Source organism: Gobius niger (assembly GCF_951799975.1).
Source record: "Gobius niger genome assembly, chromosome: 20".
NCBI lineage: Eukaryota > Metazoa > Chordata > Actinopteri > Gobiiformes > Gobiidae > Gobius > Gobius niger.
In genome coordinates, this window is record NC_136871.1 from 18,155,366 (window position 1) to 18,169,956 (window position 14,591).

Sequence of the window (14,591 nt, forward strand, 5' to 3'; positions counted from 1 at the left end):
ACAGGATTTTACACCTAATTTTAAAAATTATACTACATATACTAGAACATTTCTAGTATTCTGACCTACTGACATGTAACTTTTGTTACCATCACCTTGTGGCAGATTCCTACCCAATTAATACAACTTATAAATCTTGACCTGGTATTACTACTCTGAAATTGTGCTTTTTTATGAAGTCACCAAATTTGCTCACTCCATATGGCAGGAGAATTCAGTCATAAGCGTCGTTTAGACTTCACGAGGTTGAAAAAAGCAAACAAAAGAGAACAAAAAGTCAGACGTACAAGTGATCCCGAGGGAGCTTGTATACCAACATGTTTAAGCTCTGTAACATAATAGAACTAAGTGTTCTTAAAACGTTGACAGTCGGCTCAAGACATTGAGAAAACTAAGAGACTGACAACTGTCCATTATTTGACAGCAGCACATTTTTGAAGAATGTGAAAATGATATGAAACCAGTCCTACCATCAGCCGCTAAAGGGGAGAGTGAGGGATCTTTGTATTAAGGCATTCTAAAAACAAATCATTGCTGCTGGTGGCATAATGTCATGTATAGGAGGTAAAAGAGGGTTTCTGAATGGAGTACCACCGGTTTTGAACCCATCCCCGTTATGGTGGCCTGTTGTACTGTTAGTTTTCCTCCAACCCACCACCTGCGAGTCCAGAAATGGCTCTTCTCAAGAAGGACGGTGCCTCTGTGCCTCTGACATCCTCAGCTGCACTGCCCTGGGCCTGGAGACAGTCCCCAAAGAAATGCCTGTCACCACTGTCACTTTGGATCTTAGCCATAATCGGATTGCGCAATTGAAGGAAGTTAGTTTTGGTGGACTTTCTCGACTGGAAACATTGCGGTTATCACATAATCAGCTGACTGCTATAAAGCCAAGAGCTTTCCAGAATAGCTCCGGAACACTTCTCAGACACTTGGACCTTTCGTCAAACCAAATTTGTGATTTAGAGCAACATTACTTTATAGACCTCCCTGGACTGGAGGAACTGTTGCTTTTCAACAACCGTATTGTTCGTGTTGAAAGTTCAGTCTTTGCCATATTGAGTAATATTCGCAAGGCCTACCTCAGCCATAACCGTCTCACTGACTTTCCTTTCTTTTCAATACAAAAGCACACACATCCGTATCTCCTTCTCCTTGATCTGTCATCAAATAGACTCCCTAAACTACCCCTGGAGGACATTTCAAACTTGCCAATCGCACTCCAGAAAGGACTGTACCTTCATAACAACTCTTTGGTCTGTGACTGTTCTATGTACGGACTGTTCCACAAATGGGCCGAGCGAAACTTTACTTCGGTAACAGATTTCAGAGAGGAGCACACTTGTCTTGTCTATGGGATACAAAAAGGCACTGTCCGTTTCTTTAAGCACGACCGCTACTTTGAAAAATGCAACTTCACTTCACTCTTAGAGCAGGAAGCGAGTGTCCTGGCAAATGCAGGAAGTGCCGTTCTGCTGCACTGTGTTACTACTTTGACAGGACAGCATGTGACTTTTTTTTGGATGTCACCAAGTCAGGGGTATGTGGCACCTCCAGGAAACAGTGACTCAATAAAAATGTACAGCAACGGCAGCCTAGCCATCATGGAAGTGCAGGCGGAGGATTCAGGCATGTACTGGTGTATGGCAAAGGACCACCAGCTACAGCGCAATGAAACCAGGGATGTTAATCTGACTGTGATCCCCTCCCAGAACCACGAACACCATGAAGGGTTTAACACTGGCTTCACCACTCTACTGGGCTGCGTGGTGAGCCTGGCCCTAGTTCTCATGTACCTCTTTCTGACCCCCTGCCGCTGTCCTTGTCGAAAGGCCCCGCCTCCTGCCGCCAGCACCACTTCCCCAAATCAGACGATTGAGGCAGGTGCGGGGAGTGCCCAATCCTCTATTCTAACCCCCACCCCTCCAACCACAACTGAAGGCCCAGGGCGCAAGGTCAGTACAAACAAGCATGTCGTGTTTTTGGAGCCCATAAGAGAGCAACAGAATGGTAGGATAAGGGCAGGGCAAGGCACTGGAGGAGGGCAAGGACATTTGGGACCATGTCTACACTTAGGGCCAGAAAATCACTCCAAACTCCTAAACCCATCACAGCAGAGAGCCGGAGAGACGGACTCGATAATGTCTGTGTTCTCAGACACACCCATCATGTTACCGTAGCAATGAAAGCGCCGGCAGACTGGCACTAATATCACCTCCGCTCACTCTCTTCCTCTGCCTGTCAGTTACCTCCGAGCACCTCCCACTGCACACAGCACTCAACCTGAGCACAAAATTAAGCTTCAATGTGAAAAGCTAAAACTTCGAGAGTGAATAGTAAAGCAAGAATGTACTACTGTTTGTCCAGGTCTGAGGAACCATGCTCAACAACCACAAGCCAATGCACTGTGAAAGACTATTTATGTTGAAAAAGATCAGGGTGCTTTGCAGAGAACTCAAGGCAGCCAAGACACGGATATCTGAGTGGAAGTTTTAAGAAAACATTTTATAGTGATTAGGATCCGACCAAAGATTGAAAGATACAATCAGTTACAATTATAAAACAATGAGTAAAAACTTTTGCAAAAGAGTGGTAAATCTCATTAAATATAGACACCGGATGATGTAAGTGCATTTGTGAGTTTTATAACAGGGCACAGGACAGTCCCTTTAAGCACGGCTCGCTCGTACCTTTAAAAAATATTTCAGATGCCTTTTTGTACCATTCAGAGAAGGACATGATTTAGTGTTGGCTTTTTAGCTTTTTTATTTTTTCTGAGGCAGTAAAAAAAAAAAAGAACCAAACAGCAATGCATAGCTCAGTCACAAAGTGAAACGTTTTAGACTAGACAAGCATATGAGCTTTTAGTGAGTAAATATAGCAACTCTTTTAAAGTTTTACTTTAAAGCCCAACAACCCCGCATTTCCTCCCCCCCCCCTTGCATCCCTGTCTTCAGTAGTCAGAAACTAGAAAACAAATGTGAAGGAACGACAACTGCTCAGATGTGCAAATGCAAAGTGACTATATTGGAAACTGCAGGATCTTGTGCTTTTTGCATCATAAATGATCATAAAAGTGAAAGAGAACTGAATAAATTTAGAAAAATCTATAAAGGCTGGACAGAGAACAATCAGGAGAGACTTGTTTGTTTTCCTACTAAATGTCTACACTGTATCCACTGCATCCTTCGCTTTCAGGCACCGCCTTCTTATGTCCTTTTCTCCAGTTGTTTTGTTCGTTTCCCTGTGTCAATAAACCTGTGTATACACCCTCCAGATGAACGTCTGCTTTATTATTGTTTGCAAAAAAACACGAAATAAATGTATGTTTATGTTTGTACATCTGCACGCATGTCACTTTCACTGAATCTTTAAGTTTCGTAAAAAAATAAATAATAAAAAATGTATGTGATAAACTATAACATCTTTGTAGCCTGTAGATTACTAAGAATTTGTGGGTCAATTGTGTTGCCAATGTGCTACAATCATCGTGTCAAAAAGGTCTCAAACTATGATATTTTATAAATATTTTATACATTTTAGATGAATATAGCAATGCAGAATGGATTGGACGTAAATGTAACTAGAAGTCCAGTTACGTAATATGTGACAAGATAATTACATATTGCATTTTTCTATTACGTTATATTAAGCAGGAGAGACAGTGCTATTTATATGCTTTGGCTTATTGACTTCAAGCATTAAAATATCATAGCATATTATATTGATATTACTGCCGCCACTGCTGTCATAACTAGCAACATTGCTTCCATTGTAGCCTGGTTTGTTTTTATCATATTTGCCCCGGGGTCCTCCTGATGATGATAACAGCCATGGCTACAAGGCCTCTGGCTGCGCAAGGGTCTCACCCCCATAATATTACATATTATCAGGCTATTAAATAATATTTCCAGAGCTATAAATTGTAGATCAGAAATAATCCGAAATGATGTACTGTATGTTTACAAAGCAAACTGACACTTTCACCTCTTGATCTGTTTTGGCATTTCCTGATTCAATAAGGCAGTTGTTAACTGTGAAGGACCAAGCAATAAATCTTGCATGTTGAGAACCACAATCATGCATGCTTCATTGTCCCCTATCATGAGGATTAAGGAACTAATCATTTACTTTTTCCAAGACAAGAGATATGCTGTCATGTCAATAAGCCACTGTTTTTTTTGTTTAAGAAAAACATTATCCATTCTCTATTTTAAGCAGAGTGTGTTATAATACAGAAGATGGATGGTGCAATTATAAGTAATGGTCCGGAGCAGTTAAGATGTGAAAATACTGAATTTCAATCGCAGACGTTGTTAAGAACAACAGGGCAGTTTATTACCTGCCAGGCCTTGAGATTTATTTGTTTTGCATTTAATCAAGTGTTCTTATATTTCCTACACTGGTGGCAGCTGGTGCAATGCATTTACACTCATTTCATTATGTGCTGTCACAGAAAGTTAATAGCTCCAGACAGAAAACCTTCAACCCCTCGTGCGCATTAGAGGACTGAAGCTTTGAGTTTATTTCAGGCCTAAAATGTGTTTTGACTGCTCAGACCGAAGAGTTATAGTTGTATAATCCATGTACTATTTTTTTTCACTTTTAATCATTCCTTTACTTGCAAAAAAAGGCGATACTTCATTGGTCTGGTAATGACAATATTTTGAAATAGATGTACTGTCCCTTTTTTAATTTATAGACATTTGGGTCTATTTATAGATACACCTGAACAAATAAGCTAATATAAGTGTTAACTCACACATTGTCAAGGCGAGAGTGAGACTTAGGGTTGACTAAATGAGTCCTTTTATGCGTAAACAGCTTAATGGACAGATAAGCATTGCTACTAATGCTGTGTTATAAAATAACACAAATGCTGCATGTAAAGTGAAAAGCAAGACATCATCTAAACATGCACATATGGGTCATTAATTCCCATCTTTCGCACAAAAGACAATTTCCTGCGATGCCTTCGTGCCATTATTCAGATGAACAAGATATCTCAGATCATCACAAAAGATACCCTCACCACTCTAAATTACCATCTAAAACAACTGATCATGATGCATTGCAGATACTATAGACACGGAATAATAGCCCATTATTCACAAGTCCACAGTATAATAATGCAATAACGCTCTGGAAAAAGACAAGGAAAAAAGAAGAGATTTGAAAATAACGTGAACAAAGAAGGGTGTACAGCTGATTGATTGTATAGTTTTAGTTTTAGAAGCAAGGGTGTTTTTGCACTATTCATAGTTGTTGCCAAAACTGATTTGATTACAGCCATTGGCATGACAAAAAACCCAGGCAAAGTAAAAGTATTTAGGAGAAACAGTATCCAATGCAAACCACATCCTGTCTTCATGGGGTCTTATGCATAAAACCTGCAAGCCCTATAGTTCATTAGGGCTGAGACGATCCACTTCTGTCATGATCCGATACGTATCACGTATCCAGTAAGTAATTATAATAAGCAAAATGTTAAACTTAAAAAGTGTAAAAAGTCATGTGTCCACAGTTTATAAACAAAAAGCCATTATACATTTATTGAAGTGTTATGATTGAAAAGGTGCATTAACACAAAATGTAACAAAGTGCTGTGGAACTGGAAAACAAAGAGGATAAAAATGCCTCCAAACTCAAGTATTGCAAGTGTTGTGATACTTGAAAAAGTGTCAATACTTGGCATTGCAGCAAAAAGTATTGCGATCCAAGTCCGAACCGATATTTTGTTCCAGCCCTAGTTTACATCTCTACAAACATGTTGTGTTTCGCCTGAAACTGCACTGCAGTGTTTCATCAGTCTGTGGGGTTGGATTTTGCCTGAGCTAAAAGGTTAAAGCCCGCGAAATGTGAACCAAATGTGAAATATAGTTATGTTCTCACACTTATGTAACATAGAGGGGAGGGCAACTATTAAATATGGAAAAGGTCTTCCCTCATGCTTGGCTTCCACTTCAAAATAAGTCAACATTTGGATGCAGCTTGTAAAGCACTGTAATAAAGGTATTTCTCGCCTAATAGCACTTCATCAGTGACATGATATCTGGCAGTAAATGATGAACTTCCATGTGAGTTTTTGCAAAAGAGGACAGTCAGTGTCTGTGTTAGACGCAAAACACTTTTACCAATCAATATTCCATTTGTCATAACACAACCATAAACTAAACTCAATCTTAAGTGGTAAATATTTCTTTTTTCCCCCAAACAGCAGCTTAAAATCAAATAAAAATAGAAAGTTTGGTTGGTTTATAATTTTTGAAATGCCTCCACAACAGATCTCTGAAAATGCCTGACCAAGATCCTTTCTGCCATCTCATTCTCTTGACTAAAATATCTCTTCTTAATAATTCATGAGTAAATAAACTGCAACAATGGGGCCCATTTGTCGAGGCCTTCCTCCATTTACTGTTTATCCAAACAAAATAAAAGTCAAATGCCTCATGACTATACTACATCAGTAGAGCTGCATGGGGCTTTAATGACTGCAATGAGCAATGTTTGAGTGGCTTTAGAGCTTTTTCAGGTGGTGTCAGAATGATTCTTGGTGGTAAAAAACAAAAAAACATATTTTACTCATTGATCTGGAAACAACAGGCTGTTGTGTTAAGCAAAGTGAGCCATATGATTTGTAAAGTAATCTATTTTAAGTGAGCAAATTATCATGCACAAAAGTGCAATGGTTTAGTTCTGTGTGATAAAACCTTGGAGTTCATTTGTTAGCTTGTTCTCTGCCTCCATCTGTGCTAGGTTTTCCAAAGCCAATCTATGATGCTGTGCCAAGTCTAATCAATGTCTAATTCTATTCAGAGACAAATGACACTAATTTAATATTAGAACATGACATGTGTAAGAATCAAACATACCGTACACATGTGAATCTAAAACGACACCTCATCATAATGGCTCTTTGTTCTGCATTCATGCAGAATGTTCTGTTGCTTTTGTTGATTCTAGCCAGACCAAATAGAAATATCCATGTGATATAATCTATTAGCACTACGTTTTAACCACAGATAAAACATACAAGAGATTGAAGATTAGTCACTCAGCCCCTTCATAGTAATGATCCAAGGTTCAAAGCTACATAGGAACTCTGTTTACCAAGTGTCTTTTGGAGTCACCCGTGGCCACCAGGTGGTGGTATTACAGCAATGTCAACTCCCCGCCATGAGGACCAAAGAGAATTTTGAGAAAATAGAAAATGTTTTTGCATTGCCATTGAGATTAGTTTTTTGAATTGTTTTAATATCAAGCTTCATTTTATATATATTTGTACATAATATTAAATTTAAAAGAAAAAGTGCACTGTCTAAGTTAATTCCAAGACACATGTAATTATATAAAAAAAATACATATACCCTATGTTTATTCAGAAATAAGTTGGTAATACTACTTGAAGAAACAACAAGTAAAGTAGCCTATAATGTAGGCTACTGCTACTGCTACTGATCCATGAAAAGAAATCCAGGCGCTATCACCATTGTCAAATACTAGCTAAGTATGGAATTCAGAATTTTACAAACCTAATATTCTACACTAATGTTTGCTTACTTTTTAAAGTTATTCATAGCGTCACTGCACCTCCTCAGAGAAAAATAATGTTCAAGCTTATATAAATGAAATGTATGTTTATGATGCTGTTGAAATTTATAAATCCATGGTCACATACTCATCTACTATCTATCTTAACAACACTCAACATGTTTAGAAGTGACATTTAACTGATCTAAATTATGTGCGATGGGAGTCAGAAATAAACAGGTTACATTAAGTGTATATTCTCCATCATTTAATAGCTTTGACACAGCAATACTCTGTCTATGAGTATCGCGACCGCGCAGGGTTCTCTCTAAATGCAGCTACTTCACTGATTAACACTGGTTAATGTGGTTTTGCTTTGTTTTTCGCACTGCAAGTTCGGAAACTAAACTGCATCGGAGTTGAGAGCGCATGGATTTGGATTAACACATGAAGAACTGAGAGAGGAGAGAGGCACGAGTTAAGAGATGTACCAGCAGCGCATGGAGCAGTTGGAACTGTTCGCCCACTGTTTAAGCATTAAGTTAAAATTTAGAAAATGCAAATAAAAAGCTATAATTTACATTTGTATTGTGTAATATGAGCCTTGATATTGATGAGCAGATGACGCTCTGAATAAGTCGTTCTCCTCCAAGACTTTTATGCACATGTTTATACACAAAATTCGTATTGCAAGACTCTGTTCAGATCATGTTTAGTTTAGCTCCATTAATCCTGCAATCTCACATTTTTCCTAACATAAACAATATGCAGCCTATATAGGGTATATAAATGTCTTGAGATAAATGAGAGATTAATTAATGACGGATAGACGGATTTTTTTACAACCCTGTACGTCAAAATAAAGGAGAGAAATTATCCCCAGCGAAACCACTGCTTCAAAATAAAGTTTGAAAAAAGTAATTTTTTATATTTTTGTCAAACTTTTCAAAGATTTCAAACAAATCTGCTATATCTGATATATGATTTTTTTTCCATATCACCCAGCACTAACTATAACATCAACCTGCCCAGGTAGTACAGGTGGAAATCAACATTTTTGCAATAACCTGATACAATGCATCTTTCCTTTTGGTCAACCTTAAATTGTGCACTGTCCCTGTCTAAATAAAAAACATACCACTACCATACCATATAAATGGGACTAAATGTGCACTGCATTGACGTTCTTTGATATGGACAAACACCGGCCTCAAACTCGCAAACTTGTGTTTACAAGTCGGACCCTCTCATTGTTGAGCAATGGCGGACCCGCACTCGCTTGAGAGAAGACAAGGAAAAAGCTTTAGCAATTTACTGGTCATTTTTTTCTTTTGGGGTTTTCTTGTCATTAGTTTTGGATTTGCGTTTTGCCCATCATGTCCTCCTCTGGCTGCCTGTTGCACACGGCACTTCTTGTCCTTCTAGAGGCGGTGACATGTGCTAATTAGTCCGAACAAGCACAAGCTTCCAATTTGGCATTCACGAACCTTAGAAGACAAGTGCGAATGATTTTCCCAACTTAATAAAGTGTCATGAATCTGACAGTGCATTTTTAAGTATGGATTTTAAGAAGATGTTCATGAATGAGAACCAATGTTTGTTTGTTTTTGTTTGGAAAGGATATTGTAATAAGTGCAGTTTTGTGCAATTTCAACAATTCAAAGGGACTTTTTAATTTCATTTTACTACATGACATAAAGCTAGTAAGCATAATTTCTTATTGTTTTCCAACACTCTCCCAATCCTTCCTATTTACCTACATTTACTTCACCTTGTGTCATGTATTTCTATCCTTACCTTCTCCAGATTTCCTCCTCCATTATTTAATCTGCACTTTCTACCTAAGAATTATTGCAGTCATCTCATTCACCTACATGTCTAGCACAGTTAATTTTTCCCTTGAATTTATTTCCGAACATGATTACAACCTTCCTCATGGCCAGGGTCTTCCAGTCAACTGTCCCATATCCACCCCCCTCCCTTCCCTCCATTTCCGCACTCTTTTCTCAGAATCTCTTCTCCATCCAGTTGACCGATTGTTGGAATCTCCTACCCAGTGTCGAGCCTTGGCGTTTGCCGCCTCAACAGTTTCCACGGTAACAGAGGACCACCAGGATGTCGGTATATTTGCTCAGAAAGCAACAGTGACACATATAGAGGCACGCATACGCAGCAGTGCAACCATTAACGCTTTGTGTAACTGAAGTCTCACAGTGGCAAACCTGTGCACAGCTTGAATGACTGATTCTGATTAGAGGTAAGCTCATTCATGGCTGCAACCTGGAAATGACTCAAAGGACACTCATCTGTCTTCTGTTGCTCTACTTTTGCCATGTGGTAGCGTCATCTGTCTAACCTCGATACAACTTGCAGTAAGCTTTAACAGTAAATGCCATTCATTGTCCAGAGTTCTCGGACACCGTACATGTATATTTTCTCAATGTGCTTGTGCTCATGCATGTGTAATGTTATGCATTTCAGTTGTTTTCGTCTGTATAATAAAACGTACTTTAGTCTTTCTGAGACATGACATACCATAGTAAATACTAAAATGTAATTACGAAATTTAAGAACAGCTAACTAACTATATGACAATAACTATTTTATTGTTTTTGCTTGTTTCCAAAGTGCCAACAAGAAGCCGAAATTCTTATTAAATATATGAGCATTTTTTTTATGAATAAAACAATCAGAGCAGTCTAAACCAAGCTTAGTATGTTTGACATAAACTGCTTACATTTATGGTAGATTCAGTGCAAAGGTTATTCATTCTAGTTCAAATCAGATGCTCCATTTAAACAAAATTATATATCATGCAGCTTCAGCCACTCATCGTCCAGGATCCCCTTCTTAAGCTCCCCGGTCAATCACTCAGCAGTTTCCCAGCCGTGCTGCGACCCTCCTCCTACCCCCCCCTGTCTGGCCTCTCCTCGGCTCTGCTCATCATCGCCAACTGGCCATACCAGGTCTCGTCCTCCCACTACCAGTGTCCAGGCTCCGGGGAAGATTCTGGCTATCGTCCATAAACGCCATGTATTCCATATCACTACTGCAATCTTCCACCGGGGTCTGAGCCCAAGTCATGATTCACAATCAATAAAACCTCCCCAACGCATTCTGTCTCTGAGTCTTTTCAGGTTGAAATACTATATTCATAAATCAAACTTTTCACACCACTTCCTTCCTGAGGACACAGCCATTCTCCAGTCAGAGTCATCTAAACCTTCCCGTGTGAAGCCCAGGACTTGGAGGGAATAGTGTCCGAGAAATAGATAAGGCAAACAGCTGATGATGTTCATAACACACACACCAATCCTGTCTTTGGTTATTAGTGTAGAACATCCGAGATGCAAAACATTCTTTGTTTGACAGGGGGCCAAATATACCAAAAAAGCTAGCAAAAAGAATGTCCCCTGTGCTTGCAACATTTAAATACAAATGTAAAGTAAATCTTGTCCAATCAAAACTTGTCCAATAAAAATCTTGTCTGGGACTTACAACACCACCCCATGTTCTGCCTTTTAATTTTTGTTGCAGATACAAAAAAGTATGGATATTTTTGAATAATGTATAAAAGGTCAAAAAGGAAGAACACTGTGAAACTTTCACAGTGAAGAGAGCTCTTTAGTATTTGCAAATGCAATGAGTGACAGTGAAGCTCTACCTTGAACTCACTAGCTAAAAACCACTCCAGAAACTACACGACAGATGAGTAAATAATACATTTCACTGCATGGGGGCGGCAGTGCTAAGCAAGCGTCTGGGAACCGGGGAGTTACAGGTTCATATTCTGTCTGAGCAGTGAGCACATTGTAGTTTTCAGCACATTTAGTTTGGGGGCAGGATTAAATAACTCTCTACTTCATCTCATTTCTTTTGGAACCAATTTGCCGTTCTTCTTTGGAGAAATTGTTTACTTGTTTTACCAAATTACTTATTGATACATGTGTATCATTGTTTTACATGTTCAAAATAAAAACAACTGTCACACACTTGAGAGAAACAAACGATCCAGAGGAAACACAATTTAAAAAGAAAATGGTATGTTATCCATTGTTATCCATGTGAAGGCTATAAAAATGCATTTTCTATCAAGTGCTGGCAGGATGACGCATTGTTTTGTAGCCTGATGCATGCTTAGCTCATACTTATTAAATAGCTGGGAGGCAATCTCACTTACCAAGGTCTGTAAACACTGCTCACAACCAGAGCATCAAGATGCTGAACCACAGAACAATGTTCAGGCATCTACTTTGAACAGAACATAATACTCATTTTAAGATGTTTTTCCAAGAAATCAAGTTGATGAAAGATATTGCTCGAACTTACTCAACACTCTCAATCTTTAATGCTCATGAGAACCAAGAAAAATACATTTCAAAAGGTTTACGAACATACTCAAAAGGACATCATAATAAAACTGAAAAACAATACTTCCTACTGAGTGGGATGAGCCGTAAAAGTAGCCATCGAAAAACAATCAAAATCACAGCAGGCAGGCAGCTTATGTAGACGAAAAACCAACATCCCTTGAGTCAGGGCCTATCATGGTCCAAAGCTGCTAAGCTAATTAGCGCTGGTCTCAATCTAATCTCTGGATGACTTGGAGCAGCTTCTGATGTCTTTCAGCCCGAAGTAATGGACAATAATTAGCACCATTGATTTTCTCTTCTACAGTGGGAGAGGAACAAACCCGGTGACGCTAATAGTCCTGATGTGAACGCTGGAAGAGCAAGAGTTGATGGACAAATTAATTCTTCTGCAATTATCACCATTTAAGTTAATAGGTGATGCTACGTATAGAAATACATTTTACAAACAGTTTAGAATTTCTAATTCAAACACATATTTTTCACAAACACTGCTAATACAAGTATTAATTGCTACTATGCTGTGACTTCATCAGCATGCCCTGTTATACTGACATCAAATACTTAAAATTCTAGTGTTCTTTAGTTTGACACAGTAATGACTTGAATACATCAGCTTTGCAGATTTTCCAAACAACTTAAACATAATTATTACATGTTTGCTTGATTAATTTATAAATGATCATTATGATATTGTCATGAAGGTAAGCCCTGTCGAGCAAAATGAAACCTCAGTGTAAGATAAAAGCAGTTTCTTCTTACTGAAGATAGTTGTAATGGTTTACTGGAAACCATGTGCAAATCGAAACCGCTCTCCTCATTCATTACATGTAAACACAGAACACTCACCAGTGGCCGGAATCAATTACTAAAGTGGGCTTTGTTAGCCTGGCCATCCAGAATACAAGCTTTTCCTATTTTTTACAAAGACAGGGCTGATTACTTCTAATTCCCGATGGGAATGATTGACAAGCCTATCAACGAAAATACACTGCAAATGCGGCGCATTTTGTCAACAAGGAAGTTAATAGTTTTACAATGGCATTGGCCAGGAGAGCGGAGACAAACGATAACGATCTAGTTTTTGCCACAAAAATAGAAAAATCAAGGAGTCATTAGCAACCAGGATTTTTTTTTATTTTTCAATCAATGTCCATTTGGAACAGGACCAAAAAACCTTCGATAGACGGCAACAAGAAGAAAATACTCAGAGAAGATGAATCATGAACATCTACGCAGGTACATTCTTCTTAAGTACACAAGAAAATATATTGTGGTTAATTTGATCTTCCTGTCGTTACAACGTGGTCTGTGATTGGATCGATATAAAACTTTGAGATTTGATTGGCTGTTCACAAAGTTCCAGACGGTCCTGCCTTTGAACAGATCCAAAAAGCAAGAGTGGATTACTGGCCAGGCAAGGGCTTTGTATTAAATGCAAAAGAATAAGAAATTAGTTCAGAGGACAGCTGGAGGCAATGCAAAGGACGAGAGAACTGTGTGCTTTCATTCAATTATGCTCCGGACAGCCGTGTAAAAACCTGTGACAGAAGCAAATGAATAAGCAACACGCTTCTGAGGTAATTGGCGGTCCAGCGCTAAAAACATGCCAACCCTCGGGCAGAGCATCAAGAGTTAGTAATTATTGCTCTCCATTTGTTTATAAAGATTATCTGTACTCGGCCCACCTAGAGTGATCGTTCAAATGGAACAAACCAATATTTGTGGATGAAAAGGTCAAAAAGAAAACATGACTGTGTGTAATTCATTAAATTCAATTTGACCGCCAAAGGCAGAGTATACTGTAAGCAACGCATTTTAGGGATGAATGAATGCTGCAGAAAGACCTAATTCTAAACGTGTATGTGAATAGTGTGTGGTATGCTAATGTAGAGGTCAACCGATATATCTCCAGAACCCGTTTTTTGCATTGGAAAGCGGATGAGCATGGAAATGAGCCCTACCACGACTCAGGGGAACTGAGAAACGAAACTCTGCGATGAAAATTGGTTACAATTACAGACTTTGTCTAAAATTTTCGGAGCCATAAGAGAAAGAGACTTACAGTTTTTTTTGTTTTGGAATCTGCTAATTTTTGTGTTTAAAACGAGCTCCCTCTGAAGTACTAAAGAGAAATGTCCAGTGTTGGGAATAACGCTGTTTAAATATAACGGTGCTACCTTTTCGGTAACGGAGTAATGCAATTAATTACTCTCCCCATCGTTACAATGCTGTTATCGTTACTGGGGAAACAGGGTGGCAAGTTACAATTCGGCTGAATGAAGCGCTCCGGTGTCAGCTCACCGCAGCTATACTTCATACTGCAGGAGCATGGACAGTGCATGGGAGAGCAGGGGTATTGATGATTGACTCATGCCGTTGTTGTTGTTGTTGCCCCTCACACCTCTAAACTCAACACGACAGCGAGTCAGCGACAATGGCAATGTCGACAAGCCAGGGCAGCTCAAAGCTTACGCGGCGCCACAGGTACCCGTGGGCCACCCTACTGTCCACATCATTCAGTGTCCTCTGCCTCTCCAAGACAGGAACAGCTGCGCGGCCTGCACCTTTGTCTGCAGAACCTGTCGCGCACATCTGGCTGTGTCTGTGCAGTGTTGCATCATGTGCTCTGCTCCAAAACTATAGTATGTCCATGTCCACGACCCGCGGCTTGTCATCCCCATAGCGTTGTTT

At 39.2% G+C, this 14,591-nt stretch overlaps 2 protein-coding genes across 2 annotated transcripts in view; one reads left to right on the forward strand and one right to left on the reverse strand.

Moving 5' to 3' along the window:
- rnf123 (ring finger protein 123) overlaps nt 1–14,591 on the reverse strand; it is an 84,671-nt gene that overhangs the window by 36,400 nt on the left and 33,680 nt on the right. The window lies entirely within an intron of this gene.
- Nucleotides 131–3,265, forward strand: amigo3 (adhesion molecule with Ig-like domain 3). The gene has a single exon (XM_079578339.1). The coding sequence runs from the start codon at nt 549–551 to the stop codon at nt 2,175–2,177; it is 1,629 nt and encodes a 542-aa protein (XP_079434465.1). The 5' UTR covers nt 131–548; the 3' UTR covers nt 2,178–3,265.

What these genes read in the sequence shown, in the direction of transcription:
- amigo3 (XM_079578339.1), top strand. Translation starts at nt 549, where the DNA reads ATGTCATGTATAGGAGGTAAAAGAGGGTTTCTGAATGGAGTACCACCG.